This window comes from Pogona vitticeps, chromosome 1, assembly GCF_051106095.1.
Source record: "Pogona vitticeps strain Pit_001003342236 chromosome 1, PviZW2.1, whole genome shotgun sequence".
Classification (NCBI taxonomy): domain Eukaryota; kingdom Metazoa; phylum Chordata; class Lepidosauria; order Squamata; family Agamidae; genus Pogona; species Pogona vitticeps.
In genome coordinates this window covers 298,322,268-298,349,766 of record NC_135783.1, presented here as the reverse complement: position 1 = coordinate 298,349,766, position 27,499 = coordinate 298,322,268, and the positions used below count along the sequence as shown (strand labels likewise).

The 27,499-nt window shown below is 42.6% G+C and overlaps 1 protein-coding gene across 12 annotated transcripts in view; it reads right to left on the bottom strand.

Moving 5' to 3' along the window:
- Positions 1 to 26,687, bottom strand: part of RGS6 (regulator of G protein signaling 6) — a 338,372-nt gene extending 311,685 nt beyond the window's left edge. For 7 of the 12 annotated variants that reach the window (XR_013543809.1, XR_013543806.1, XM_020788474.3 and 4 more), the window contains exons 1-2: positions 25,650 to 25,839; positions 12,994 to 13,098 (exon numbers count right to left, since the gene is read on the bottom strand). Coding sequence is in view for 10 of the 12 variants with exons in the window: in XM_020788474.3 (XP_020644133.2) it covers positions 12,994 to 13,098; positions 25,650 to 25,688 (144 nt within the window). In the remaining 2 variants the exon portion in view is untranslated. Of the gene's footprint in view, positions 1 to 12,993; positions 13,099 to 25,649; positions 25,840 to 26,569 lie in introns of those variants that run through there. The other 5 variants (XM_078390822.1, XM_078390818.1, XM_072986184.2 and 2 more) reach the window with 1 other exon arrangement.
- Positions 26,688 to 27,499: the final 812 nt, after the last annotated feature.

Genomic DNA, 27,499 nt, shown 5'->3' with positions numbered 1-27,499 from the left:
TAACAGAGAATGCTATACATAGCATGGTCTCTAGCTCCCTCTACTGGCCAGTTCTGGTAGCTTCATCTTTAGAAATACATATTTCTAGGATTTTTCTTTTAATATTTTTAATATTATCAGACTGTGGATAAGTGAATCAGCGGATAATGATCCCATAGATAAGGGGGTTTTACCATATTTCAGATTTCAAATAAAATTGCTAGAGGACACAGCTTTGATAGGGTATACAAGAGATTATCATGTTTACCAATCGGAGACATGGGTTAAAACAAACTGAGAAACTGGACTAGATGATCTTCAAGTTCCATTCCATCTCTATAGTGATGGAGCAACAAACCATGATCTTGGTGGAAAGTCTGAATCAAACCATGTGTTCAGTATATAAAACTGTTCTACATATCCAGCAAATAATTATTCTGTATTACTTTAACCATCAGTTAAATCAGGAAGAGGCAACATATGGATCATGTGCCATATATAACTACAGGCCCACGTTTCTGACCCCTGAAGACTTCAGTCTCCAAACACCCCATAATTATTTTTGTAAAAGATGTGAATACTGCCCCTCCAGAAGAACGCAGGTGGGGGGGAGAGCAATTCTTCTCAAAATCAAAGTGACTCTCTCCATATCATGTTTTACCAAAGGAAACAAAACAAAACCCACAACCCAACCACACAAACACAAGCTTCCCCCCCCAAAAAAAAAACATCCTGCTTGTTTTACCCACATACACAACAGGCAAGTTGTGTATGTGGGTAAGAACCATTGTTCTTTCTCTGTAGTTTGTGTAAGGGAAAATGTTGCAAGCCATTATGAGCCATGTTCTCTAATAGGCTTGAGCTCAAAATATATACATAACCTTCAGAGAACTTCTCATTTTGCTGGGTGTGTGACAGGTCTGGGGAGCATGGAGGAACATGAATCTCCAGGCACTCTGAAGTTGCCAAACTTGAGATGAATCCTTAATGATTTGTTCCAGTGCACACAAAAGTCGCTGAATGCATGCTGCCTTGTATTAAGTATTTAGAGTTTTATTTCAAAGACTTCATCTTGGAGAGTAAAGGAACAAAATGCTTATTGATTTGTATTCAGCATCTGTTTTGTCAGCAGTAATTTGAGATTTACATCCTGAATGCTGAGCTGAGGTCAAAAGCACTACTTTGGAGCAGATCCCAATATTAGTTAAGAATATTTAACATCAAGAGACAGATCTATTTCCTGAGAAAGAAAATGTAGAGTCGCACGTAATGTACAATTCACACTAGATGACAATTCAGCAGCAGCTGTTCACCTGCGGCTTCCATGGGTCTCTTCTCCACCCAATCTCAACCATCAGTTCAAACCTAAAGATACCAGCAGAGCATAACTTCAGATGTGTGTGCAGCCAACCCACAGCAAAGTAACAAGTCTCCTTCAAAATGACCACAAGGTGTCTTTATTGGCACTCTCCAACATCACTGTCATCTAGGTCCAGAAGGAACCACATTGACACAAGAAAGCTCTGTTTCTGTTGAATTTTGCCTAATCAGAATTTGGCTTCTTTTCTGAAGTGCTCTTTCTTACATTTTTCTGTAAGCTAGGTGAGACTGCAGAACACAATCTATAAACAATAACAATTGCTCAAAGCTTGGAATAGTCATCAAAGGCAGTTGTTGGTACAGGCTTTTCAATTTAACCTAGATGCACAAAAGAATTATAAAGAGAGAGCTTAAAATTGAAAATGGCACCCACTTAGAATACAGTATCTAATTTGTTTCTATTGGTACCATTTAAAAAAAGATTTTTTTAAAAAATGAGGTTCCAGTAGAAAACATATCCATATGGATCAGGACCTGCAGGGTTTGGAAAAGTTACTTTTTAGGGCAATACTAAGAATACCCCTGCCAGCCTGGCAAACATCAAGAGGGCAAGTCACAAGATGTAAACTACCACATGACCTGAAATTAATCCTATACTGTAGTTCATGACAAGACAATGTGTGAGACACCTCACCAGAAATTTGAAACAACAGCACATAATGCTAGCTCATTATGATGCTGAATTATTTTTATCCTCAAAGTGCTTAGAAAACAAGTCATAGCCTTTCAGAAGTCTCAGATTCCATTTTCTGGAGCAAATATCAATACACTCTAGTAAGCAAACTCAGTTCATTTTAAATATTTTACCCTGTAATCTGAACTCACACTATGTCTTTAAAATATCTTCACTTCTAACCTTTAAAATAAAACCACCTCCTGCATTTGAGTTTGTCCATTCTTGTTCCAAAAACATATGCACACATCCATAAATACTTAAAGGGAAAAGTGCTGCCTAGCTGCCTTAGCAGGTATTCAACAGAGTGAGAAAAATTAAGGTAGAATAAGAAATGGAAGAAGCCCATTCTACACTGCCTTCATATTCCATTTAAGAAAGAATCTCAACAAACTCTTGCTGGAAACCCTTTGGGATCCCTCATCACTCTGACGTATCTTAATCTGAGCTTCTTTTCCAGGTCATCGGTTCTTTCTTAGTGCTCCTCCATTTTTAAAATTCCAAATAAAGAGAGCATAACATATCCTCAAGTCTCCAGATATACAGTAGTTCCCCTAGAGCAGGGAGTGACCTCTTGACATCCAGGCATTATTTCCTCCAGGACTATCAAGATGACACAAGCCCAACTCCATGCATAGTAAAGAGACTGGATTAGTCAACACCCAAAGCTTCTCTTAAGATCTCAATGAAATAGACACATATGCCAATACTCTTTTAAAATTTTCTTTTCTTTTCTTCATTTTTTGCATAACACATTTTGAATACCAATTCTTTTCACTTCTTTTTGATATAGTGCTCTTGGGTCTGCTAAGAAGACCTGTTAGATTAATGGGTCCCAAGGGCCTTTTCAGTGGTTGACCTAGTATCCTAGGAATACTTTTCCCAGGAGATACACACAGCCTGCTCATTGCTGGGTTTTAAAACAATGTTGAAGATGTTCTCCATTTTCGTCTACATTTTGATTAATGGGCTGTGCTTGGAAGTGCTTAATGACTTCTAGTTTCAGTTAATGTTCTTGAACTGTAATTAATTGCATTTATCATGTGTCTGATATTTGGGGTATTTACATGTTTTTGTTTATACATTGTTTTGTGATAGCAATGTACTTTCAAAGATGAGTCAAAACAATTCATTAAATAAATGTTTAAATAAATATTAATATAGTCCATAGGAGATAACAGGTTACTGATGGGTAGACTTTCAAACAATTTCTTCAATGTATCATAAATTATCTAACATCATTGCTGGGACTTTATTACTTTCTATGCTCAAATAAGTCATAGGAAAATCTTCATGGGATAGCTGTGTTCATTTGTAACAGCAAAACCAGCACAGACTTTGGACACTTTAAGGACTGACCAACTTTTACACAAGCTTGGAATCCTGGCTGCCTTTGCCAATGAGATTTGCATAAATCTGTAACAGCAGCCAATAACCTTTTGATATTTACTATGCATGGCACTGCCATTCCAGTAGCGGAAGAAGCTAAAGTATTTGGAAAGGTGCCTATTACATGCTTGGTCACATGACCAGCCATGTGACCAACCACCCTACTAAACACCTACTTCTGCTTTCAGTGTAGCTCTGCATACTGTAAATGCTACTAGGATACTCACCAAAAGATATGAGTGATTGAACAAAGGCACCATATATTACCCAGCAAGATGGAGGAGGGGTCAACTTCTGCTACTACTGGTACTATGTTTTCCAGAAAGTAAGACAGGATCTTATATTAATTTTTGCTCCAAAAAAAAAAACATTAAGGCTTATTTTCAGGGGATGTTTTATTTATTTTTTCATGTACAACAATCTACATTTATTCAAATTCAGTCACGTCATCTTCTGGTTGATGCACAATGATGGAGCAACCACCATTTAACTGGGACTTATTTTGGAGGTAGGGCTCATATATCACAAGCATCCTTAAAAATCATACTTAAGCTTATTTTCAGGGAAACAGGGTAGCATAATTCTTTTACTTGCCTCTGTACAGTGCGAAGCAAAAAGATAGCACAATCTTTGTCCATTTTACTTGTACCCAGGAGGACCCCTCTGATCCCCAAACAGTAAATTCACCCTAGCTCTAGTGTGTCTTCAGAAAATGCCAAACTACACTGTGAACTCAGCATGTTATTCTTCACTTTTGAATGTACAACACTGGTGTGAAACCAAGCAGATCTGAAATTTGTCCGCTGAAAAAATCAAAGTGGTCTCTTATCCATTTGAAACAGTAATGGGGATTTACACAGAGTAAAACTCTCTCCTCCTGGATTCATTAAATCCCTCCTGGCATATTACCTCAGACTTCTTCCTTCCTCTAACTACTTCTGATACAGCAGTGTCATTAAGTCAGATAGCTCTAATCCTTCAGTTTTCATATACCTTTGATTTCCCATTCACTTGCATCTTGTGTCTTCTCTGCAGTGGATTTAGCCTTCAAGTCTCAAGCCCCTATATCTCATTTTTCATGTTCTTCTTCTCCTCATTTCATAATCCCGGTAATTCTAAAGGGCTCTCTCTTCCTCACTTTCTCATGCACAGCATAATGCACAAAAACATTTGCCACATTTGCTTCAGTGGAGCAGGGTGACTATAAAAGGGTCATAAACTGCCTTTCCAGATAATTTATATCAGTTCTGATGCTTTTCTTTTATCAGTTCTGCAAAAGTAGATTGGGTCCATGTTAATTTAAAATAATGTCACAAGTACTGAATTTAAGAAGAACTCTGTTTCTGCTTTCATGTTTGAATTGACATCTGAAGTGGAAATAGGAAACCATGGAAGATTGTGGGACTTGTATCTATTGGGGGGGGGGGACAGTTCACTATTTGTATGATAACAGACTTTCTTGGGCTCCCTGGTCACTGCAGATGGTGACAGCAGCCACGAAATTAAAAGACAACTGCTTCTTGGGAGGAAATAATGACAAACCTCGACAGCATCTTAAAAAGGAGAGACATCACCTTGCCGACAAAGGTCTGCATACTCAAAGCTATGGTTTTTCCAGTAGTGATGTATGGAGGTGAGAGCTGGACCATAAAGAAAGCTGACCGCCAAAGAATTGACGCTTTTGAATTGTGCTGATGGAGGAGACTCTTCAGAGTCCCCTGAACTGCAAAGAGAACATACCTATCCATTCTGAAGGAAATCAACCCTGAGTGCTCACTGGAAGGACAGATCCTGAAGCTGAGGCTCCAATACTTTGGCCATCTCATGAGGAGACTCCCTGGAAAAGACCCTTATGTTGGGAAAGTGTGAAGGCAAGAGGAGAAGGGGATTACAGAGGATGAGATGGTTGGACAGTGTCACTGAAGCGACCAACATGAATTTGACCAAACTCCGGGAGGCAGTGGAAGACAGGAGGGCCTGGCGTGCTCTGGTCCATGGGGTCACGAAGAGTCGGACACGACTTAACGACTAAACAAACAAACAAACAAACAATGATAATGGAAGTAGCTTTTGCAGCTTTCCATGAGCCCCCTACTTTACTTTACTAGTGGTCATAGGAGTAAGTAACTGAAAACAGGTAAATACCACGGGCTTGCCAACAGCTGTAACAGGTAGAACATATTTAAAAGTACAGAAAACAATAGCTTGTTTTTAGAAATTTTTTTAGCTCAAGGCATCCATAAGTAACTGCACAGTCCCATTTGTCAAGTGAAACACTTCCCCTGGACTCAGCTCATAGGCACAAATACCATATTACTTTGGTGACAATTACAGACTAACAGGGTTACTCCTGCCAGGGGGAATCAATAGGGAAATATTTGTCTTTTAGTTGCTGTGGAAGCCATACAAAGAAACACCAAGCAGGCATGGCTGCAAGCAATCCACGAGAGAGACAGAGAGAGAGAGAGAGAGAGAGAGAGAGAGAGACCTGAAATGAAGGGCAAGGTGTTATCGTTGCTCTCCTTTGTCTCCTGGAACTCTTGGTGACAGGCTCCTCGTCATTAGAACTCTGTACTAAGTGGAGCTGCTTGGGAATATCGTTTGGAAGCTATGGCTCAGGGCGTGTGAAGGTGGCCCTCAGATGTTGTAAGACTGCAACTTGAAGCAGCCCTCGCTAGCTCAGTGAACGCCACGGAACGCTGGGTGGTGCACTTTGACAGAGGGCCATGAGTAACCAATCCTTGCCTTATGCAGTAGGGCAGGGGTCATCAACCCCCGGTCCGTGGCCCGGTGCTGGTCCGTGGGCTAGCCAGAACTGGGCCTCGGACATGGATCTCCACCCCCCCGCCTGCTCGCCCAGGGGGCGTGTCATGCTTGCAGAGGGGCATGTTGAGATCCGGTGGAAGCAGCGGCGGTCACAAGCCTGGACTCCTCACCTTCCCTGCAACCGATGGCAGCTCAGCCTCTGCGCCCACCAGCTGCTGGGGTGGCCCGAGTGCGCCTGGTGGCAGCCGCTGTTCTCTACCACACTGCCTGACCCCCAGCCGCAAGGAGCTGAGCTGCCACCGGTTGCAGGGAAGGTGAGGAGTCCAGGCTCGTGACTACTGCTAAGGGCCTGTCCAGGCCTTGGAGAAGAGAGGCAGTTGGAGCAGAAGGTGCTGCTTCCCACCGGGGCACCGCTGCCAGCTTTTAACTCAGGGAGCTGCTCCAGCCGGCTTGTCAATCCACCTCCCGTGGTCCCGGTCTCCTGCCCCCATTGCTGCTCTTGGTGCTGCTGCTGTGTGCTGATTTGGCAAGGCAAAGAGAGGGGCTAGGCCCAGGAGACACCTCTGGCCCCTGAAGGAGCAACAAAGGAGATAGAGCTAAGAAGGGAGAAATGGTTTGTTCTCCTTGCCCTATCCCTTTGCCACAGTAGAGTCAGTGTGACTGAAGGACATGACACCTTTTCTGGTAAGCCCTCGCAGCCACTCTTGTGATGGGCTGGCCACCAGCCCAGCCAGGAGGCAGGAGGAGGAAGCAGGCCTTGATGCCCCACTGGCACTCCAGGGCCGCCACCTGGGCAGCGTACTCGGCGAAGAGGGTGCAGAAGCCCTCGTCCAGGAAGGCCTGGCTCAGGTGCACGGCCCATCAGCTCGAAGTCCCCCAGGATCGTGCGGGCTGCCATGGCAAAGCTGCCTCCCCTCCGCTCAAGGCTGGGCTCGCACAAGAGGTAGATGTATCATGCACGAGCGCAAGGTGCGTGTCATGCTTGCATGCAATCTTGACACGCCCCTGTGCAAGCATAACACGCCCACCTGTGAGCATGGCACCCGCCCCCCCCGGTCCGCGCACAGAGCCCGCATGCCCCAACCGGTCCCCAGTCCAAAAAAGGTTGGGGACCACTGCAGTAGGGAATACAACTGCCTAAAGGGTTGTGGGTCCTAAGGTTTCAGAACATACAACTTCAATACTACACCAATCACATTGGCTACTTGTTCACTTCCAGGCCTAAGTCCTAAATAGTTTGAGACCCCATTATCTGATGGATTACTTGCACCTACAGGGATCTCTGCAGGCCTTTCAATCAGCCAGAGAGGCCCTGCTTGAAACTAACCAGAGGGTACTCCGGTTGCAAGGGATGCCAAACAGGACTTCACTTGTCATGCCCCCATCAGTGAAATTCTTGCTCCCAAGAAACAGGACTTCTCCTTTCCTTCTCTTTCAGGCAAGCAATGAAGAAAGGGTTGTTGTTGTTGTTGTTGTTTTTCAAACTATCTTTGGTAAAGACACGAGCCTATCTTTGTTGCTCTGGTTTCAGTTACTTAGAGTGTTCTGTGATTTGTCCACGTTGATTTATATGCTCCTTTTTCAGTTTCCAGGTTTTTACTAGGAAAAAATAAATAAATTGTGCTTCCAGGAGTAATATTCACAACGGGGTTGTTTTAATGCATTATCTTAATTTTCTTCAACTGTGGGAAGACTTAATTTGACAACACCATAGAAATCTTTTAAGCAAATAATAAAATTTGGTAATATATAATTTCTCCCCAACCAGCTACTATGTTGTGGCTTCTACAAATTCCCTCAAAGTACCAAGGTATTTCTAGCAAACAAGGAATAAGATTTGTGTTGTTCATTTGCTGTCAGGTGGCACAAATCATCTTCAAATGTGGTCCTTACAGCCTTTACTCTTATGAGGTCTTTTATTGGAAATCAAAAGCCCTAAGTCATTTGGATTAAACAAGTAGTGCTTAAATGAAAAAAGCCAGCAATATAAGTTAGTTTTCCAGGAGAGGGGACATTCATGAAAAATCAACTGATGTTCTACTTATTAAAATATTTCACATCTTCCCCATGTCATTTTGTTTCGTTTCTGTATTATAATAAATTTTAAGTGTGTTTCCTCCATATGTGTACAAGGGTAATGTGCAAAAATTATTAAAATAATTCAAACATAACTACTCCAAATATGACATCAAGAGAAAGACATTTAGCAAAGACAATAGACATAAAAGAGACCTTGCTGTTAGTGCCCATTTTCTGTGGCACTGATGGTGACATTTCCAAAGAGAAGCAGTACAACCCAATTAACTTTGCTAATCTATATATGCCTTCCAGAAGAACAAAAAAGCCCACCCAACTCAGAAAGAAGAGTCCAGGAAATAGACACATGGCAAGAACATCAACAGTCAGACATGTGGAAGAAAATGAAAACACAGAGCATATTTCATGTACAGTATACATACTTATGTATGTGCATGCGTATGACTTTAAAGATTTGCAATGAAACTACACTCTGAAATATTCAGTACCAATCTTGTATTGTATAATTCAGTTCCATTGTCTAGAGACTTCTCACAAAGAGAAGCCAGTGGTAAGTGCAAAAGACAGTGTGAGGAGAATGGAAGAAGGAGAAAGAGAAGAGTAGATGGGACTTTTAATAAACTTCTCAGTTAAATCCTCTTTATATTTTATAATGACAATGGAGCCAAAATACAAAACAGCAATAGCAGGAAAAGAACACAATCTTACAGAGGATGTGAATTCTTCTCCTTCTCCGTCCTGCTAACTACTACTAGTAGTACTGCATGCATAAACTACTTTCTTACATTCATTTAAAAATTGCAAGCTGCAAACACTCCATATGTTATTGTGATTAATATGTTTTTCAGGCATGACAGAACCCATGGATTAAATCCAGCTCCTACTGCGTGTATGTAAATAACATTTGTGCCTGACAATGATAGCCTAGTAAAACTCAGCAGTTCTTTCAAGATGTAGCTAAATAGAGCTATTGATTATTGATCTACATTCACGTGCAACTTTACTTCCAGCAGACTAGAAATACATTTCTTGCAAAACATTTTTTTCAGGACACTGGGACTACTTTTACAATTTTTCTTAGCAGCAGCTAGATTGCTTTTCTTAATGTAGAAAAGCAATCTAGATACTACTTTTAACACTCACCTCTCTGCACTTCAAATGCAACATTTAATCGTAGAAAATCAATTAATGTATTTTATATATTTGTTGGGCTAAATATCTAAGGCCTTCATATCACTTTTCTTTTTTAAAAAAAACTATGGTTAGCTAACGAGGTGGCAGAGCTCTCTGACATGGACTGCACCCATTCCAGTCACACTTCAGCAGCAGTTTTTGCTGGCCAGAGTTCTCTGTAAATAGTGCCACACAGCAACAACTCAATGCTTCACAGATAAATACTCTTCTGGCCTACCACACTACCTTATGTGTTAAAGGAGATTACAACATACTGGCCCAAATTCCCATGCTTAGTTACCTGGCATAGCACAAACGATGTAACTTTTGAGGGTGAATTGCTGCAAGTTAAGAAATCGCCATAGACATGATCAGTTACATACCGAGTTGTATGACATAGTGTGCAACTCATAACGCCTGCAGCGATTTCTTAACTTGGAGCAATTCACACCATTCTTGTAGTTACTCAAGAGGATTCTCTCCTTCACGGATTACTGCCTTGTCATGGTGGCTTGAGTAATTCAGAGAAGCTATGGGCTAGGCCATGTAGGGACACCCAAGACAGACAGTTCATAGTGGAGAGTTCTCACTAAACACGATCCACCAGGAGCAGCAACTGGCAAGCCACTCCAGTATCTTAGCCAAGAAAACTCCATGGACAGAAACAAAAGGCTAAAAGATATGGCACTGGAAGATGAGCCCCTCAGGTCAGAAGGCATCCAACATGCTACTGAGGAAGAGCGGAGGACAAAGACAAGTAGCTCCAGAGCTAATGAAGTGGTTGGACCAAAGCCGAAAGGACACTCAGCTGTGGACGCGCCTGGAAGTGAAAGGAAAGTCCAATGCTGCAAAGAAAAATACTACATTCCAAATACCTGGAATGTAAGATCTCTGAAACTTGGTAAGCTGGATGTGGTCAAACAGGAGATGGCAAGAATCAACATTGACATCCTGGGTGTCAGTGAACTAAAATGGACAGGAATGGGCGGATTCAATTCAGACGCTTATCATATCTACTATTGTGGGCAAGAATTCCACAGAAGAAATAGAGTAGCCCTCATAGTCAACAAAAGAATGGGAAAAGCTATACTGGGATACAATCTCAAAAATGATAGAATGTTTGCAATACGAATCCAAGGCAGACCTTTCAACATCACAGTAATCCAAGTTCATGCACGAACCATCCATGCTGAAAAGGCTGAAATTTACCAATTCTATGAAGACTTAGAATACAGTCAGCAAGAACAAGACCTAGAGCTGATTGTGGCTCTGGTTATCAGATTCTTATAGCAGAATTTAAGCTCAAACTGAAGAAAGTAGGAAACCCCACTGGGCTAGTCAGATATAATCTAAGCCAAATCCCTTATGAATACACAGTGGAAGTGAAGAACAGATTTAAGGAACTAGATCCGGTGGACAGAGTACCTGAAGAACTATGGATGGAGGCTGGTAACATTGTACAGGGGGCAGCAATGAAAAACATCCCAAACAATAGGAAATGCAAGAAAACAAAGTGGCAGTCCACCAAGGCCTTCCAAATAGCAGAGAAGAGAAGGGAAACAAAATGCAAGGGAGATAGGGAAAGTTACAGAAAATTGAATGCTGACCTCCAAAGAATAGCAAAGAGAGACAAGAGGGCCTTCTTAGATGAACAGTGCAAAGAAATAGAGGAAAATAATAGAAAGGGAAAAAACAGAAATCTGTTCAAAAAAATTGGAACTATTAAAGGAACATTATATACAAAGATGGACATGTTAAAGGACAAAAATGGTAGGGACCTCACAGAAGCAGAAGACATCAAGAAGAGGTGGCAAAAATACACAGAGGAATTATACCAGAAAGATCTGGATGTCTCGGAAAACCCAGATAGTGTGGTTGCTGACCTTGAGCCAGACATCCTGGGGAGTGAAGTCAAGTGGGCCCTAGAAAGCTTGGCTAACAACAAGGTTGGTGGAAGTGATGGCATTCCAGTTGAACAGAGTTCCAGAAAAACATCTACTTCTGCTTCATTGACTACGTTGACCACAAAAAACTATGTGAAGTTCTTAAAGAAATTGGAATGGCTGACTACCTTATCTACCTCCTGAGAAATCTATATGTAGGACAGGAAGCAATGGTTAGAACTAGATATGGAACAACTGATTGCTTCAAAATTGGGAAAGAAATACAACAAGGCTGTATATTGTTTCCCTGCTTATTTAACTTATACACGGAATACATCATACGAAACGCAGAACTGGATGAATCCCAAACCAGAATTAAGATTGCCACAAGAAATACAAGCTCAGATGTGCAAATGATACCACTCTAATGGCAGAAAGTGAAGAAGAATTAAAGAACCTCTTAATGAGGGTGAAAGAGGAGAGCGCCCAAAATGGTCTGAAGCTCAACATTAAAAAAAAAACTAATATCATGGCCACTGGTCCCATCACCTCCAGCCAAATAGAAGGGGAAGATATGGAGGCAGTGACAGATATACTTTCTTGGGCTCCATGATCACTGTAGATGGTGACAGCAGCCACAAAATTCAAACATGCCTGCTTTTTGGGAGGAAAGCGATGACAAACCTAGACAGCATCTTAAAAAGCAGAGACATCACCTTGCCAGCAAAGGTCCGCATAGTCAAAGCTATGGTTTTTCCAGTAGAGATGTATGGAGGTGAGAGCTGGATCATAAAGAAAGCTGACCGCCTGATGCTTTTGAATTGTGGTGCTGGAGGAGACTCTTGAGAGTCCCCTGGACTGCAAGGAAACCAAACCTATCCTTTCTGAAGGAAATCAACCCTGAGTGCTCACTGGAAGGACAGATCGTGAAGCTGAGGCTCCAATACTTTGGCCATCTCATGAGAAGAGAAGACTCCCTGGAAAAGACCCTTATGTTGGGAAAGTGTGAAGGCAAGAGGAGAAGGGGATGACAGAGGTGAGATGGTTGGACGGTGTCATAGAAGCTACGAAGATGAATTTGACCAAACTCCAGGAGGCAGTGGAAGACAGGAGGGCGTGCTCTGGTCCATGGGGTCACGAACAGTCGGACATGAGTTAATGACTAAACAACAACAAAGAGGATTCTGGCCAATATTCACTTGTTAAGGTTTCTATTGCAGCTTTCTTCCAATCTGTTCTTGATGGCATACATGACTACTTTTCTCCTGAATTTATCTCCATAATGGCCCTCTGAGGCTGAGACCAGGGGGCTGACCTTAGGTTATGCAATGGGTTTCATGACTTGATAGGAACCTGAATCTCACAAGTCCCAATCCAGCATCCTAAATGAAGCATCATATGTACTGTAAAAATGTTTCTAATAAACAAACAAACAAACAAACAAACAAACAAACAAACAAACAAACAAACCACTCTTCGAAAAAGAACTAAATCTCAACTTGTATTACCAGCAGTCAACAATGAAGTTAGTGACTCAAATTTTAAACACATTATATTCAAGTACGGATAAAAAGACGGAAAGATGTCAGATCACATTTTGTAAAATGTGAGGAAATCATTTGCCAAAATTTTGGAAATAAATTAAGGCATCAATGCCTCCTACCTTCAAAATTCAAAACTTGACAGAGTTACAAATTGCTCTGAATTCCCTACCTTTCTGTAAACAATCATGTTTGGGGAGCTCTCTTCTTGATCAGCAGCTTCCATGTCACTGGATGATCCCTGGGCCATGATGAACAGTTCTCTTCTCACGCAAGGCTGCAAAAGCAGGAACAATATTCAACAGAACATCCAGATAAACAGATGCAGGATGGCAAATTCCAAAACTAAATGCATCGGCACAGCAGGTGATGGGGGAAAATGTGCTCAGAATCCTCATTCATTATTGAATGCCTGTAAAGCATGCAGTGCAGAAATGTTTTGACCTGACTGTTGAACTAACCGACTGGCTATCCAGCCCTAAACATATTTACAAGCTCCCTGCATGATATTAAGTTCCAAGGCCTTTGCTACAGGCTTTGGTTTTCTTTATATGAGAAGACATAAGTGTTGTGGCACCTTAAAGACTAACTGCTACATTTTACTGCAAGCTTTCATGGTTATAAGTCCACTTCCTCAGACATAAGAGTGGGACTACATGGCAAATATTTTAGATTTACACATGGCTTCAAAACAAAGAGACTATTAGTTTCCTGGGCACAAGTTGTTGATAGTGCAGCATTTCACATCTGGCAATGGCCTTGAAGGCCCCTTTTGATATGCAGTTCCCCTCCCAGGAAGCATTGCTGTGTAAACAATGGCAATGACTGGTGGCCAGGGTTGAGATAACAAGCAGGAACAACATGATAATTAATATCTCTAATCACCAATGGGGCTTGTAAGGTGGCATTACATGAGATATCACTGCGGACAAGGTATTTTGCAATATTTGCTATATCTACAAGCCCTGCTGGCTTCCTGCCTTAGTGAACAGGCAGTTCAAAGCAAACCCCCAAATAGGATCTTCTGCAGCCTCTGTAAGCTGTAGCCACAGCATTCGCTTCCAAACAGTTGACAGTTCTTTCTGTCTTACCTAACATGTTCTTCCATCCCTTTTCTCAATCCCTGCTTGGCATTTCAGTCAAAATCATAGAGAAGTTACACCACATAAGAGGAGATCTCGATGTTGGATTTTTAACCAATAACCTACTTAACAAAAGCAACTACTGTAATCACTAGCAACCACAACTGTGTTTACTGACAGTAAGCTCCACTGAGTTGGGCAGGAGTTACCAGCACAGGGGACTGAACACTGCAGCCTGAGAGCGAGACCCAACAGGACCATCCCACCTCCACATGTTATTTTCCCTTGACTTCATGACAATGGTGAGCAGACTACTGGTTAGTGGGACTGATGTTGGGTCTCTCTCTCTCCCCCCCCCCCCTCTTATCAGCACTGAGATCCATCAACCAGAGTCTGGTGCAAAATACATACAATTAAAAGGAAGGAATTGTAAAGCCAGGAATTCATTTCCTACACCAGAACAAAAGTTCACTCAGAACTTCTGCACACGAAAGCACTCCCAGTTTCTCCTAGCTTTCTTAATTTCAGCAGTATACTCTGCTGCAGTGGGGAAGTCATTTACGTTATAGTCAATTAAGGCATGTAAGCCGCCTAGAGTGGTCCGGTGGGCCAGATAGGCAGGGTATAAATTAAATAAATAAATAAATAAATAAATAAAAATAAAAATAAAAATAAAAATAAAAATAAAAATAAAAATAAAAATAATAATAATAATAATAATAATAATAATAATAATAATAATAATAATAATAATAATAATAATAATAATAATAATAATAATAATAATAATAATAATAATAATAATAATAATAATAATAATAATAATAAATGCTGACAGGGTCTGAACTAGCAATGGGTCTGAACTAGCAATGGCAAGATCCTGGCCTAATGCTCAACCAGAAACAGATTCATCGTGACACTGTGCATTAAAGTATTTCTCTGCATTTCAAGGAACGGAAAAATGTCCTACTGCCCAAGCCAGTATGTGTATATATGCCTGCAGTCTAGATGGAGTTGAATTTGTTGTATTTTAAACTACAGAAAATGAGTACGTTTCTGACTGTGTCTTTCAGCAGACATAACACTGCAGACATATATACATATGTACTGTATATATGTATATGTATGTGTGTGTGTGTGTGTGTGTGTGTGTGTGTATGCATATATATGTATACGTATATGTATATACACACATATATATACATACACACACACACATATATATACATATATATACACACATATATACACATACACACACATATATACACATACACACATACACAGAGAGAGAGAGAGAGAGAGAGACATACACACACACACACATACACACACACATGCCTGTGCAATGTTAGGTCTGCTGAAAGACAAAGTCAGAAACTTGCTCTTTTTCTGGAGTTCAAAATACAACAAACTCAACTCCATCAAGACTGGAGACCTAATTAGAACTGAGAGAAGAGGAGAAAGGGAACATTTGCCATTACTTTTGCTAATAGGCAAGACATTAGAAAAGGCATCAGACCATACAGAAAAAGAAAAGTCAATATTGGCAGACTCTAAATAGTTTCATAATCATTTAGCAAGAAGATTCAAAGAATATTGTGTATTATTTTACAGCTATGGGCAGAGCGGTTTGTATAAACTGCTGCTCCTCCAGCATATAACAAAACTGTGTTTTTATTCTATGCACCTTTATCCACAGTTCAATGGGACATTCACTGATAAGTATATACAGACCTTGAAGTCAATGAGACTTACTTATGAATAGATGTGCAGTTTTGTCCCCTTGGGTACTGCAATGCAGTTTCCCACAGGGGCTGATCATCTCCCCCATGCTGTTTAACATCTACATGAGATTGCTGAGAGGGATCATCTGGAGTTCGCTGTCATCAGTACACTGATGACACGCAACTCTTCTCTCCTTCTCCTCAGCTGTGAAAGCTGTGCAGACTCTGGAGCACTGCCTGGCCACAGTTATGAACTGGACAAGAATTGTATTCACGAAGGCTTTCATGGCTGGGATCTAATGTTTGTTGTGGGTTTTTCGGGCTCTTTGGCCATGTTCTGAAGGTTGTTCTTCCTAACATTTCGCCAGTCTCTGTGGCCGGCATCTTCAGAGGACTGGAGTAGCACTTCAGAGGACAGAGTGCTACTCCTGTCCTCTGAAGATGCCGGCCACAGAGACTGGCAAAACATTAGGAAGAACAACCTTCAGAACATGGCCAAAGAGCCCGAAAAACCCACAACAACCATTGGACAAGAATTAACAGTTTAAAATTGAATCCAGAAAAAACAGAAGTCCTGTTGTTGGGAGGGACCTTTGACTGACTTGGTGCCTGTCTAACTGGTCTTGATGGGGTCACACTCCCACTGAAAGATCAGGTGTGAAATCTTGGTGTGTTGTTGGACCCAGTCCTCACAATGGAGAATCAGATCTTGGCCGTGGCCAAGTCCACCCTTTACCATCTAAGGCATATCACATACTTTCACTCTTATATCAACAGGAAGCCTCACAACGCTGGTGCATGTGCTTACAATCTCAAAAATAAGACTATTGGGGCTGCCCTTGAAGGCAGTTCAGAAGCTGCAGCTGGTGCAGAATGCTGCTGCCATTTTGGTCTCTGGAACATCTTGGTACGACCAGATAACTCATGTCCTGGCCAGTCTGCACTGACTGCCTGTATGCTTCCGGGCCAAATTCAAGGTGCATATATTGGCATTTAAAGCCCTTTGTGGTTTAAGACCTTGTTACCTCAAAATATCTACCCTCCCCACCCATACCTTCTGTATGCGGATGTTCCAAGTGGCCATCCTGAGGGAGGCTCAGAAATCTACCACCCTTAATTGGGCCTTCTCTGTGGTGGCCTCTTCATTCTGGAATTCCCTTCCAACAGCACTGTGGCTAGCTCCACCCCTCCTGGGTTTTAGGAGGCAAGACCTGGCTGTTCTCCAAAGCCTTTCTGTAGCCTGTCCGCCGACCAGAAATATTTATTTTGCAGCCTATGTTTCTTGTTTATTGCACCCTAGGACCATGCTTATCACGGGCCCAGAATTTGGATTTCTTTCCTTTTGATTTTTAATTGTTTTTTTCTATTATTTTTATATTTTGTTGTGTCTGCTGCCTCACTACTACTTGGATGGAATAAAAATGTAAGTAAATGAATGAATATATGAAATGAAATAAATTCAACTGAAGGCACACAGAATAGATCACAGTTTATGTTCCAGATATAAAATTGGGAACTATAAAATTAGGATGCTAGTGTAGCTGAGAATGGAAGATGAGAACTTAAAATATGCAATCCAGTTCTAGTGAAACATATTTACTCATGACAAGAATGAACAGAATTTGGACAGAATTATCCTATATGCTGTGCACCTGATAGAATTACGGCAAAAAGACCATGTTCAGATTTGCATCTGATTTATACCTATGGTTCCTTGATCATAATACATGTTTCTGTGCTTAAACCTCCTGATCTCTTCTTGGGAAAAACCTAATATGGTTTGAAGTATCTCAAAACTAGAGCTGGACATGTTTAAAGAATGATTTCACCTAAATAGATATTTCTCTTTCTTTCTCTCTCTCTCCCTCCCTCCCCACCCCACACAGAACAATGGTGCCTGGAGAAGTGTACTAAAGGCTCATATCTATCACTACCATCCTGTATTAGTCACAATCTGGCATATCTGTAAAATAGGAACAATTCTGGATCTGCTATATAGGGTTACTGGAATCACGACTACAATAAAGATAAATAATAACCATGTTAGAGCTGCAGAGCTAGAAGGGACCCAATAGATCATCATGTCCAGCCCCTGTCGAAGAGGTACAGTGGGGAATCAAAATCCCTAAACCACTGAGCTATCCAGCAGTTGTTCAAAGCTTTGCATATAAGAACAGACCTTCAGATGATCAAGAGAAATAAGAATTATTTTGCCTATAGCATTGTAGGTCAAATCCTTGCATAATTTTCCTAATTAAATATAGCTGGGAAAGAAATAGATATTGCAACACTCCAGTAAAGATGGCATGTGGATCAAGGTAGACTTACATGCAAGCCTGCTGGATTACAGACAACACATGCAGAAGGATGCTGTAGGTCTAGTTCACTGTGCTATTTTGCTACATGGAGTTGCAAGTACAGTTTTCTGCCTGCAAGTGGAAATTTTGTGCTGATACCTTCTCTCACACAAGTGGGTGTTTTCCACAGAAAAAGAAAGGAGAGCCCTCTCAACTCTTTGAGCCCATACCCTACTCCACAACACACTTACAGTTACAATAAACTAGACCTCACAGTTTAAAACAGGTATGTTATCAAAAACGGAAAAGGCACCTCCACTTTTGTAGCCTCTAACATGGCAGACTGCACATGCTGCTGTGCTTTGACATTCATAAATATGCCATAGAAAAGCCACATTCAGTAGTGTGAGCCTTTAAAACAAATAGAATTATTTCTACAGGAGCCCAGCTTTGTTTCCAGAGACGCTAGGGAGGAAGCTAAACTATGAAAAATGACCCATCTATCAATCCACAGAAACTATCCCCATACGGCTAAGACAGTGATCTACAAGGGAACCAAAGAGGGATTTATAATTTAAAATCATGCTGATAAGTTCATTGGGAAATCTATGAAACTGGCTTCATTTATTTGCATTCCCTGCAGCTGTGTAGTCTGTTCTGACATCAACACCAGTGCATACTCCTCAATATATGGCTTTATACATATATTAGACCAAGTCATACCATTCCCAGCCCAACTAGCAGAAAGCAAGTCTGCCTACAGGAACTGAATGCAGCCCTCTGCAATTTCCAACAGGGAATCTGTCCTAGCTCTTATGTGGGAGATGGCAGGAATAGAATCTGGAGATATGTGCTCAAGCCCTTAGCTACTGGCTTCCCCCAAGGGAACAGGAAAATAATGTTACAAGGGAGGTTGAACTCTCTAGATCGATGGTTCTAAACCTCTGGATCTCCAGAATTCATTGGGACTACCATTCCCAGAAGTCCTGGCCATTGTTACATTGATTGGGCATTCTGGGTTTGAAGTCCAATAAACCAAGACTGAAAGCCACTGGACTACAGGACCACCTGTCCCCAAAGAGTGTGTTGCATTTAAGTGTTAAAGTGGCAGTTGTTAAATCAACATACACACCCAAGCTTGAGATACTGCTGTGACAGTATAATGCTTCGCCACTCATGAATTCTGCATAAAACCTGTGCTTTATCTTATTTCTTAATCTTCTATTTATGACATCAAATTCCATTGCTAGGGAGATGCTTACGCAGATCATTAAGACTTTAGATAGCAAGACAAATGGCTAGGCTTATGCGTTTCTCCCTTGAAATTAGCACAGGGAAAGAGACAGCGCATACAGTACATCCATGCTTTTGAGGCAAAATTGTTCGCCAAAGAGATGGTTGATCATCAGTTACAACATAAAGCTCAATCAGGATGCTTACTTTTGACAGAGTAAAATGAAATATTCCACTGGAAAGGCACATACCTAACTCCCAAACCTTGTTGCATTTTTTTATCTGACATGACAACTTGTCACTTTAAAACACCGCTTGAACATTGGCTGATGCGGTGATTCAGACATTCTTTTAAGGATTTCTTAGGAAAACAGCAAAGCACTATGAATACTAACTTCACTGAGGTTGGTCCAGGTCACCACTGATCAGTCTGCAGTCCAACAACTACCTTGTTGCTTATTTGTTGTGTGGGGTCATTTTCTTTCATATTCATGCATCTCGTTCTCACTGAAAATTTAGTACCCCCAACATGAGACTCTGTAAATTCATTCTGTAGTGTGTAAAACAGAAATGGATTCTGTCAGTAATCCAGCAGGTCAGTCCCACTGTTAGAAAGAGCTGTAACTAGGGCAACGTAACTGGGTCTTTAACCCAGGCTGTCAAAATTTAAGGGATATACAAATGTGCTACTGGATCAATGGAAACTCACTTGCTGGAATAACATGAGCCACTGCCCACTCCAACAACATATACAGCCTAGTATAGTGCTAGTCCCCAAGCAGAAGGACACACAAAACAAGCAAGCTCAGCATAGCCCCAGTAGGATTGATACATGCTCAGACCCAGTTGTTCCTCCTCATTTTGCCAACTTCTCTCTACATATACCAATTCTGCATGATCCAAGTTTAACTGACTAGGCAGCAAGGCCCTGGATATGTCTGGGTTTGTGTCCTTCCAACAACTAATACCAGCAAGTGAGTTCCCATCGTTCCAGCAACACATGCTTGCATCCACTACATTTTAGCAACCGGGGTCAAAATTGCTAGTTATGGATATGCTGTTAGGCAAAGTAAGGAGACCAGCATGGTGACTGATCTGGCCTGTTCTGAAGTAGCAAACTGTATGCAAAAAAAAAAAAAAAAAAAAAAAAAAAAAAACCTATGTTTTTATTTTGGATGGCCACAGAAGATATCCACTGTGGTAAGGTGGATAGAGTGATGGACTAAGGCTCAGAGAACTTGGGTTCAAATCCTCATGCAGCCATGGAAACTCACGGGGAGCATGGCACTGATAAAACTACTCCTTAAATAACTCACTTCCCTTGAAAGACCTCTTAGAATTACTATGAGCGAGATCCAATCGCACAGCACATAACAGGGAGGGATGAAATACTTATGCTCCCAGGAGCCTGAGACACTTTACTAGTTTTGGCTGCTACGTTCACTGACGCGAAGGGCTGGGCTTTTTCTTTCTTTTATTAATTATTAATTATTAATTATTAATTATTAATTATTAATTATTAATTATTATTATTATTATTATTATTATTATTATTATTATTATTATTATTATTATTATTATTATTATTATTATTATACTCCTCCAACTGAGTGGAGACCTTTGGGTAGTGTGGGTGGCATATATGTTAAATAAATCAATGTATCAGCAAATGTCTTGGAGCACCCCTGCCTTGCAATTGAGTTCACTGGGTGTCTCCAAGTTCTAGTATTTAACAGAGAGAGTTGGGTGTTTCTGCCCATTCCCTCTAACCATTCATAGGTTCCTAAATCAGACATGTTTCAACCATACTGTGTGTTTCTCCTAAACAAAAAAGACTTTGAGTATTTTTAGCCTTCTTTCATAAGAAAGTGCAGCAAGTCTTCAATTCTGATTTTCTACAATACAGTATTCATGCTCCAGATTTATATAATACTATTATACTTGCATTTTCTTTCTTTTGAGAATGTAAAAAAAAAAACCAAATCCAAAATAAGCTCATACTGCATTTTCTGCTTTCCTTTTGTATGTGAATTTGGAGAGAATGTTTGGAAAATGAAATTCATTGTATCCTTCAAGTGGGCAAACAGGACTGATGGAATGCCAGAGCACACAGCATTAACACAAGCACACAGTATAGTAACATACAACTGTTCTTAACTAAAGTTTTCATCATCTTCATTTTATAAAAGTTACATCACAATTGTCAAGACTCACATATTTATTTATTTATTTATTTATTTGATTTCTATCCCGCCTATCTGGTCTTATTCGACCACTCTAGGCGGCTTATACAAAACACTTTTTAGACAGTTCAAAATCAGTGTGGAAAGCCAAAACTGGAAAAATCAAAGCAATAGCTCCCACCACGACGTTAGTGATGAATCAATAAGTGACTTCCTGTTTCACAGGTGAGCAAACTATGGCCTATTAGATGTTATTAGCCTGTGACTACCATCAGTCCCCAGCCAAAACAGACAAGCGAGGGGGCTGATGGGAATTATAGTCTAACAACAACCAAAGGGGCCATAGGTCCCCCACACTCTGTTGTAAAAGTCTGATGAGAATACAGTTACATGAGGATCAAACATGTATGTTATTTTTTTGCATCAGTGACCTCTCTATTTCTGCATGTTTTCTATCAGATATTTACAAAATGTTTCACTTCTGAAATGACAAAGAAAAAAGAAACAACCTGACCCTCTCAATGAGAGATGCGGCAGAAGTACAGTACTTAGGATGTATAAGCAACTGTGATGAAATAATATCAGCCAGACTTCATGGACAGTTTATCAACAGGCATGCTTCATATCTGAGATGGATAGAGTAAAATGAAGACACATCAGAAATCATGTGCAAATATTTTTTTTATGTTCACTATTAGAGCACATCAAAAAAATTGGAATATATTTTTTCTTTATAGGTTACAGTAAAGCTTTTGATTGGATGAATCATAAAGTCCTGAGCATCATACTAAAGACACACCACAATGTTGTGTCTAACCTACACTTTGGACAAAATGCTTCTGTTAGGAAGAAACGGAATGGGTCTCCATCAGGTAAGGCATCAGATAAGGGTGCATGTTACATCCTTGGCTAATTGATTTATACACAAAATATATCATATGGAAAGTTGGATTAGATGTACAGAAAGAAATTTAAAAGTGATGGAAACAACATGTACAATTGAGGATCTGGAGACCACACCATCTATTAGTCATTGAAAACAGCAAGATCTTGAATTACTGAAGAAGCTTGAAGAGAAAAATTAAAAAGCAAGATTTCTGCTGAACAGTCAGAAAATGAAAATAAAGTGTACAGAAGAATTAAATAATTTTAACATTGGCAATGAAGCAATCAAAAATTTATCCTTTTCTGTAAATCTGAATCATCAATCCAAATGGAGAAGGTAACCAAAAAATCCAACAGTGACTGAAACCTGATGGACAGCTGCGAAGGAACTACTGTAGACATTATCCTCAAGAATAAGACACTTAAGGACATGTCATTGAAGGTCAAGGTCACCCATACTATGGCCTTTGAGTCATCTTCATGCTTTTTCTGCAGGCATGCCATTATTAGGATAAAACAGAAGCAGAATTTTCACATCTGCACCACAAATTGACCAAATCAAAATCTAGTGTTGAATTTTTCTTGATATGCAAGAATGCTCTTTAGCTCCAGGCTTCAATTGGGTGAACTTAGGCTGGGCAGCTTCTACCACTACACACAACCATTTTTTAGACTTTCAAAATAATCCTGCAGGGTCCACATTATATTATCCAGGCCACAAGCGTGGGATGAGCAAAACAATAATAAATCATAGCTGTGAATGGGTACAGTTACGGTGTGTTAAAGACTCTTCCAGATTCTGTTGTAACAAGCCAGCTTTACCTTCTACCTGTATTTATCAAGTACTGTATATATTCTGGCTGATCCCTGCGTACTAAGAACCACACTTCCTACCATAATAATGAGCATGTTTAAAAACCAGAACTCCTTTAAAAGCATCCTTCTCAATAACTGCTCCTCCACTCTCCATTCATCCATGATCTATGGCAGAGGTTACCAACCCTGGGTCCCCAGATGTTCTAGGACTACAACTCCCAGAAACTCTGGCCAGCACAGCTAGTGGTGAAGGTTTTTGGGAGTTTTAGTCCAAGAACATCTGGGGAGTCAAGGCTGAAATCACTGACCTATGAACCACACAGCACCCAATTGCAACCATTGAACTAGGTCTCTGCAACATTAGCCTGCACAAGCTAACTGATGGAAAGGACATATAGATACACACTAGAGCAGACTTTCCCAACTAGTGCTTTCTAGAACTATTGGACTAGAACTCCCATCAGCACTATCCTGCAGTGTCCTATAGTCTAGTCCAGTGGTCCCCAACCTTGTGCCTCCAAATGTTCTTGGACTTCAACTCCCAGAAATCCTGGCCAGGAGAGGTGATGGTGAAGGCTTCTGGGAGTTGGAGTTCAAGAACATCTGGAGGCTCAAGGTTGGAGACCACTGGTCTAGTCAATCTGGAGGACAGAAGGATATGAAGGCTGGGATACAGACAACTCTTTGCCTTTTAAAAAAATATTTGGTTTTGTCACATTCAGTAAGTTTTTTATTACAGGAAGGAGTTCAAAGGCGTCTTTACTTCCCCATGCATACTTTTGATGCAATTTATTTCCATGTAAATGTGATTAATTCAGCAGATCTTTAGACCTTTTCCTGCTACTTTCTTCTCTAATAAGTAAACTCAAATGAAATCAGAAAGGCAAGTCAAGTTGTACAATCTAGGACCCACCCAACTGAACACTGCCTACTGTGGCCAGGAACTGCAGCATAGCTTAGAAAGTTAATTTTAAGGAAAATAAAGGTAAGGACATCTTGAAACCACTCATAGCAGAGGGATGCTGGGATGATGCCCTGAGACCCAAAGGATCACCCTGCCACTGCTCATTTGCAGGTGGCAAATGAGAAATGTCATTTCTCCCTAAAAGAAAGTTTTTGAGCTTAATTGACAACCACTTGCCTTTTGGCTTTCATACTCAGATGGCAGAAAAATCCAAATTTCTCACTATTGATCTATGTTACCTGGTGGGTTAAAATCTGTGAAGGTCTCTTTTGAATCAATGTATTCAGGACAAGGAGATAGGACAACTAACGATATTCTCACTTCCTCCTCTGAGCTTCAGAGATTCCATCAGTCAACACATTACAACCACTTGCACCCGCAACCAAAGCCAGAACTCCTATACAGAACTCAGTTGGGCACCTGAAGCCCCGAGCAGTAATTGAACTAAGTATAACTGGGCTGTTTTAGCACTCCCCACCCTCCAGACCCTTCATTCTCTTCTAAGGGACAATAGGGTCTTGTCTGGTAGGAATAGCAAAGGAGTGCCGCTCAGCTGTTAGAGCAGCAAGAGGCAAAGGTATTTCCACACATCTGAGCAGACAGCCTTATTATGCCCAAAAAGAAGCAGTATGGAAACCTTCCGTCCTAGGCACTCTTCCTCTTAGCATGAGGATAGCAACAGTGCTCTCCTTCACACCAGTGTCATGGAACCCTTCTCACTTCTAAAGATCGGCCTCCCTTTTCTTCTTTGTAGGCAGGTTTACAACTCAACAGTGTGCAATAAATCCGGTTTACCGCCTGCTCTGTCTCTACCCCACCTAAGCCTTTCAAGCAAGAGCCACAGACAACAGAAGGGCTGCCAGCCCAACCCGGAATCTTTGTGGCACCTTGAAGACTAGCAGTTTTTTTAACCGGCTAAAGCTTTTGTGTGGCCTAACTAGCTTCGTCCCATGAAAGCTGCCACGAAGGAAAACTTCTCTCTTAAGATGCCACCAGGCTCTTTGCCAGTTTGGCTGCAACATAGCCAGGGGCTCTTCCTCTGGAAATTACAAGGTTTTCCTTTAATGGTTGTTGTGGGTTTTTGGGGCTCTTTGGCCCTGTTCTGAAGGTTGCTCTTTTGCCGTTTGTTGGATAGTTAACTATTTATAGTTGATACTCAACTATCCAACAAACAGCAACAGAACATGGACAGAGTTCCTACTCCTGTCCTCTGAAGATGCCAGCCACAGAGACTGGCAAAACGTCAGGAAGAACAACCTTCAGAAACACGGCCAAAGAGCCCCAAAAACCCACAACAACCTTCCTGAGCCCCCTTCTCCAAACCCTCTGCTTCCTACCCTGAACAGATGTCGTGCAAACACAACCCCCCCGCGCGCGCGTCATCCTTTCCCAGTGAATTCAGTGGGATGGGCCGATCCAAATAGGCATGTTGAGGATTGCAGCGCTCCTGGAGCCAGAGTGTGTGTGGGGGGGGGGAGGCTCAACTCCACCACCACCCCAGTCCCTGCTGTCAGGACGGGTGAAGCCGCTGTTTGACTCAAAAGCAGGTCCTGGACTCGCCTGGCTCCGGCTGCAAAGCGCCTGGATTTCCGTTTCTGCCACGTCTAATTGTTATGCACAGCAAGCAGGCGGTTTACCCACCTCTCCAGAAAAGCTCCCTCGTTTCCAACTCCCCGTCATGCAAATTAATTTCGCAAATCTGTCTTTCTCTCTTATTTATTTATTTACTTCCGCCGCCGCCTTAAGGGGGGGGGGAATCTAATTTCACAGTCTCCGATCCACCCCCAGCTGGCTCCGTTTCCCGCCGGTGGAACTCCAGCTGCTCCGCTTCTCCGTTTCATTCACGGATCAGGCCGTTGGCGCAGCGACGAGCCAGGAGCCCGGCGCGCCACCCGAAGCAGCGCGTCCCTTCCCTCCTTCCTTCCTTCCTTCCCCGGCTGGTTGCTTAGCGATTGCCCTCCGGGTGCCTCGGCCTCGATTCGTGGCTCCGGGGCTCGGCCAGAAAGCCGAGGTCGGTCTCCTCTTCCCTCCTGCCTTCGGGAAGGGCGGGAGAGGGAAACAAACTTCCCCGGTGCTTTAACGGGAAAGGCAAACGCCGCCACCTCCGCGCACATCCACAGCAAGGGGAGCGCACGCCGAATGGGACGCGGCTCCGCGGGCGCGCTCACACGACGCCCAGCCACCGAGCCCCTTTCTGAACACGTCGGGTTGCTCATCCGCAGGCACCCCCCTCCGAACCACCCCCCCCCTCCGATCCAAGTCCGAAAAAGAGGGGGAGACGGAGACAGCGAGGCGGCGCGGTCTGCTTGGGGTTAATTCTCTCCCACCCATCCTGAAAGCGGCGTCTCACACCCAACACGCTCGGCCGGGGCCCCGATGTTACACGCCTTTGAAGGGAACGGACGAAGAAATGCAAAGAGTTTCACCGTTCCGTCCGGTGGGGGGGGGGAAGAGAGGGAAGGAACGCGGGAATGAAGCCGCGCAAGCCATCGCTGCCCCGAGGGGAGTGCAAGGCAGGCGGGAGGAGAGAGAAAAGTATGCCTGGGGAAATGGTAAATTACCTTAGCAACCGAGGCTCGGTGATGGGTCCGCTTCGGCTTTTAAACTGCTCCACGGTGGCCGAGCACAGCCACGATCATGGTAACGGAGCGGGGGTGGGTGGGGGCGAGGGCGGCGGGGGCGCGCACGGCGGGGTCTTGCGGCGCTGCTTCTTCTTCCCCAGAGCGCTTCTGGCCGGTCCCCTCTCCGCCTCTGCCAGGGCGTCTTGGGAGTCCTCCTCAGCCCACGATGGAAAGGGAGGGAGGGAGGGCTGGGGCGGGAAGCGGCGGCTGGTTGTTGCTGCTGCCGCCACAGCAGAGGGATCCACCGGAGAGCCGGGCGAGCCAAGATTACCACGCTCGGCGGCTCGCTTCGCCTCCAGCAGCCGCTGCTCGGGGCTTCTGCATTTCCCTCCCCGGCGTTACTTCCCTCACAGCCTCGGCCAACGCGAAGGGGGATATTGGGTGGGGGTGGGAGCTCAGAAGCCCCCGCCGCCCCGAGAGCTCCAGGGAGGGAGGGAGGCGAGCTGGACCGAGAAGGAAGAGCCGCGGCTCCAAGTCCGAGATGCGTCCCTCGAGAGCGCCCGCCGATTGCGGGAGGAGTAGCAGCAGCAGCAGCGGCGGCGGCAGCAGCGGCTCCCCCTGCAGGCCGCGTCGGGAATTGTTCCCTCGCTTCCACCATCGGAAGGAGAGGCGGAGAAGCGCGGAAGGAACCGGCCTTCGCGTGATTCATGTTGTTATTACTATTTGTAGAGCCAAAGCGGGCACCGTGGCGGCCAAGCAAACCATCTCCTTTTAATATTCTTTATTGGTATAGTCATATTTTACTGGGGAAACGGTCTTGTATGAAACCCCCACTCCAAAAGGAGGAAGGTTTGACGAGGTTAGCCACTTCACAATTCCATCCAGCTAGCAATAGGAGTGCCAGAAGGGAGGCGGGTTTACATACCTCCC